This window comes from Numenius arquata, chromosome 2 (genome assembly GCF_964106895.1).
Source record: "Numenius arquata chromosome 2, bNumArq3.hap1.1, whole genome shotgun sequence".
Taxonomy (NCBI): domain Eukaryota; kingdom Metazoa; phylum Chordata; class Aves; order Charadriiformes; family Scolopacidae; genus Numenius; species Numenius arquata.
In genome coordinates, this window is record NC_133577.1 from 101,327,823 (window position 1) to 101,332,843 (window position 5,021).

A 5,021-nucleotide genomic window follows, 5' to 3' on the forward strand; every position below is an offset into this window, starting at 1 on the left:
TGAGTAAGATCATTTAAGCATGATTTTGGCCACAGCTATTTACAAGTTCGGGCTTTGACTGAAGTGAGTAATTGAATTACGTTGAGCCTCTGAAGTTTGCCTTTTATTTATATATTTCCCCCAATTGTGTGGCTCGGTCTGCCATTGGCTGCGGTCCCTGCAGCCTACCCGAGGGCTCTGCAGTTACATAAGGCTCTGCTGGGAGCCTATATAAAGCCTTTTTGCACGCCAGCAACAGACAGAATTTTATCGAGATCCAGGTCCCACTGCTTTAGTTCACACAAGCAGGAGGAGATTTGCTTGAAGATAGACTGAAACCTGAACCCCGGGCTGGTTTGTTTGCTAGCCAGTACTTCACAGCTGTCAACCTGAGTTGCAAGTAGCAGCTACTGTGAGTAGCTTCTGTGCACTATGAAGAATTTTTCATTTCCTATGCAGGATAACACACATCAGACCGAGAGTCCTTCTCCTCACAGATTCCTGGGTTTGACAAATCAGTCAGATCCTGTTGGAAGACCAGAAAGGGATGAGCAATTAGCTCAAGTAGAGATTACTGTGCTGGGGGTCATATTTCTGACGGCGTCTGTGGGCAATTTTATTCTCATACTGGTGCTGTGGCGAAGAAGAAAGAAGCTCTCTAGGATGTATGTATTCATGCTTCACCTCAGCATTGCTGACTTAGTGGTAGCCTTTTTTCAAGTGCTGCCTCAACTCATATGGGATATTACAGATGTTTTCATAGGGCCAGATTTCTTGTGCAGAATTATCAAGTATCTACAATTGCTGGGCATGTTTGCCTCTACGTATATGATAGTGGTCATGACAGTGGACAGATATCAAGCAGTTTGTTACCCTATGGTCACTTTCCAAAAGAAGAGAGCTCTCTGGAACATCCCCATTTGCACCAGCTGGTCTATATCACTGATTCTTAGCCTGCCACAGGTATTTATCTTTTCTAAGACTGAAATATCTCCAGGTATCTTTGAATGTTGGGCTGAATTTATTCAGCCATGGGGCCCAAGGGCATATGTGACTTGGATTTTTGTAGTTATATTCTTCATTCCCTCAGCCATCCTTATCACGTGCCAGGTTAAGATTTGCAAAATAATCAAAAGAAATATATATGTGAAAAAACAGAATGAATACGAAGCAACAAATCAGAAGCAAGTCCTGCCATCCCGAGCGAGCAGTGTGAACTGTATTTCAAAGGCTATGATCAAGACTGTAAAAATGACAGTGGTGACAGTTGTTGCGTATGTTCTCTGTTGGTCACCTTTCTTCATTGCACAGCTGTGGTCTGTGTGGTTCCCCAGTGTCGTGACTGAAGGTAAGATACTCTCCATCCTCATTCATAACTTCATAGCAGGCTAGCACATTGCTGTATGGCTTTATATTTGCACTTTACTTTTGTGTAAAAGTTAGATGTGACCATTTGAGTATTATTAAAAGAAAATCGTGGATTGATTTTATCTGCTGTATTTAATTAGGTACAAAAAACTTCATGTGTTCTGTGATCAAAACATCATATAAGTGTGTATTTTGTGTGTGTGTGTATGTTTTGAGTGATTAATGATTTAAAGATTAATAAATAGCACAGGGAAAAGTATATCATCTACTCCAGCAAGGGTTCAGACTTTTAGAGGTTTTAGATATTGTAGGAGCAGTATTTTAGGTTCTTGAGGTAAAAAGGCATAATTAACTATTCAAAGTAAAAAAGTAAAGATTTCTTATTTACTGGATAGCACAGTGATGTTATAAGACATCTCATTTTATTTTATTAATACTGAAATCTTATCGATGAAGTCTCTGTAGTACACTATGAAACAAATAAAAGTTGTGAAACAGCTGTTATAAAGCAAAAAAATCAAGCCCGAGAAAGATATCAAAGAATACCACATTGTAAACAAGATTAATCTTGTCAAACTTATACTGTTGCCTCTTTGTGAAAGACAGCCTCTGTATGTGACTTTATTTAAAGTTTACCTATTCTAAACTCAAAGATATAAACCAAGGGAGAATGAAAAGGTAATAGCTCTGATGAAAAAAAAGCTTCTGATCTTTGTTTTAAGATTTCTTTCTGTCAGTGAAAATTTCAGTCTTACTGTACATATATTTATATCAACATCTATATATGTATTTATCTATATCTGTCTATCAGGTTAGCAATTGCTTTTAAATTTAATGCAGCTACATAAAAAAAGAGCTATATAGAACTATTCAACTCTGAAATGCATGCAATACAGTGTGCTTCATACCTTCAACAATTACAGAGTGCATAGAATAAATGGGAATTTCCTACTACTAGATTAACTTTAATATATGAGCAGGTACACCAGAAAGCAGCAGACTGTGCAAATGTTCCTTATTTGTATGAGCGCTTTATTTACTCTGTTATTCCTTTAACTGTTTCATTCTAGGTTCGGCATTCACCATTATCATGCTCCTTGGCAATTTAAATAGTTGCACCAACCCGTGGATTTACATGTATTTTTGTGGCCACATTCCGTATTGCACAAATAAGCAGCTGGAGAACACCTCAGCTCAAGAGGAATCGGTGATCACGGGGAGCATTCATCTCGTAGACAGAGACCCTGAGGAAAACAGTACTTCTACATAGATGTTGAATGCTTTTTGTTGTTTTGTTACACTTGCTATGTTCGCAAGGCATATGGGTATTTTACCACTGTCCCTTGCTTTGTGGGTAAGGAAGCTGGAAAAATGTCTTTTGTTGTATAAATGTATTTCTCTGCAGTTCTGTAGCATATACAAGAAGTTTCTGTGTTGTGCAAGCCTGGCTCAGTACTTCCATCACCACTGTGGTAGCAGAATGAATTCTTGTAAAGACTGACAAAGATACATAAAAGTATCTTAGACATTTTGCGTCCTAAAGTACTTTCTTTTCTGTGCACAGATTTCTAAGTAATAAAATTTTACAACTAACTAATCCAATAAATTGAAACACAATTTAAAAGGAATCTGATGTAATTAGACTTGGATATGTGTTCAAATTGAACCATGAATTGTTCATCATTCTGGTGTGATTGGGGGACAGTTTGACGAATCTTGAAAAAGCAGCAGGAAGTCAGAAAAATCCATTGCCAGCTATTATTAATACCTGTTTTAAGTTAACTCCTTATATACTTTTATAAAATGCCTAGCAGCTTAATATCATTTTTCAAAAAATAATTCAGTGCCCTTGGGACACTGAATACCTACTGCAGTTTCAAATGCCCTTGTGGCTTGCAGAAGGTCAGCAGCATAGTAGCAGTCCAGGCTTGTGGCTTCACACCACAGGAGTTGATCTTCCATGCATTCCCTGATGTGCAAGCAGTTAACTGAAACTCCCCAGGTGTACACGCACATTAAATAAAAATAGGCACCAGGAATGTATGCTTTCATTTGGTATTCAGATCTATTTTTTCTGGCATGCAATTTATTGACAGAGTGTGCTTAGAACCCCTTCAGGTTCCAATTCAATTATTTCCCCTTTGTGGTAAAAATAAATCTGCATATTTTTATCTCAAAATGCCATTTGCTTGCTAGTTTGTGGGTGGTTTATCCAGGTAGCTATTCCCCTTTCAGTGTCTGCAATCTAATCAGAGTATGGATGGAATATCAGCAAGACACTTTCAGGTGAGAATAGAGCTGCATTCACAGAGATTCTTGGTGATATTTGTGTATCATCTGCCTACATTATACTACGTTTCAGCAGGGCTATTCACGTTTCATTTTTATTAGTGCTAGCAGTCTCAAATTTCAATGGAAAAACTATAAAAGTGGGATTTTTTTAGTAGTCTTTAAGTTGTACTCAAAGAAATATTGATTTAAACTAAATACTGATTGAATTGTGTGAAGTGCTGCTGTACAATGAATAGTTACACTTCAGGATATGACTGAATATTCTATCATTTCTATTTCCTATATAGTTAGACCAGATAGGAGTAAACCCACAATATTTCTCTTATTTATGATGGGAAAAGCTAGTGTCCCAGTCCAACTGGCAAGAAGAAAAAATGTCCAGCAAGTAGGAAGAGGAGGAAGGTGGATGAATATACTGCTAGAACCAGACAAGAATGGGAAGACTCTGTATGAAGTCTCTTAGTATAATTGCAATTGATACCTTTTTCTTGCTGTTCCCCCCGCCCCCCTCTTTAATTAATAGTTGTTAGTTCTACTCCACAACATGTCCCCAGTTAGAGCAATTCTGTAACTCAGATGACAGTGTCTGTGTCTGGGGTATGAACGTCCAAGATATAATCTATACTATTGATAAGATATTTGTTGTATTCAGCCACTGACTTTCTAAGACACTCATTCAAATTAGCTCTCGGTTAGGTTCTCCCTTATGACTGAATTCAATGGTCAATGGTGAGGTTTTTTTTTTGTTTGTTTTTCTACTTCCTTTGATTGCAGTTAGTTACATAGTAAAATATGCAGTGTTGAAGGAAATTACAAATAGAAATGCTTCAAGGAATTACCTGTGTCATTGTACTACTGGATTTGCAGCAAAACACATTGAAAGCCTCAACAGGTATACATTTGCAAGGAAAACAGGCATTCAAATCGCATACAAATAATCACCCAGATCCAGAACTGACATAAGTCACGGGACTGCTCAGAGACCACAGTAGAGCCATGCCATTTTATACCACCTGATCTGGCCTCTGATATTACAAAAGAATAACTGCTGCTACTTAGCATTTCTGCATTGCTCTTATATTTTTTACTGGCTCTATAAATAATTTGGTAGAGCTTAATTCCTCAAATAACTGTAGCTCAATGTGTTCTATAAAAGTCTGAGAGCAATATTGACTGTCCATATTTCAGATACTTTGATCATGTAATGAATGAAGTGTCAGAACTTCTAAAGTTCAATAATGAATGCTCACTGTCTGTAATGTTCGGAACAATGATGTTTTTGTCTCTCAAGTGCTATCTTGTTGATTCTTTTGTTTTCTTTCCCCTGAGATCAGTTCTGCTGTTAAGAAGAAAAATAAAGGTTACTGTACTACGGTGTCAAA

General features: G+C 37.4%; 1 protein-coding gene across 1 annotated transcript; it reads left to right on the plus strand.

Annotated features, from left to right (window-relative positions):
* The first annotated feature begins 411 nt into the window (after positions 1 to 411).
* LOC141478603 (arg8-vasotocin receptor-like) lies at positions 412 to 2,617 on the plus strand. The gene is made up of 2 exons (XM_074167634.1): positions 412 to 1,327; positions 2,418 to 2,617. The coding sequence occupies exons 1-2, from the start codon at positions 412 to 414 to the stop codon at positions 2,615 to 2,617; spliced, it is 1,116 nt and encodes a 371-aa protein (XP_074023735.1).
* The last annotated feature ends 2,404 nt before the right edge of the window (positions 2,618 to 5,021 follow it).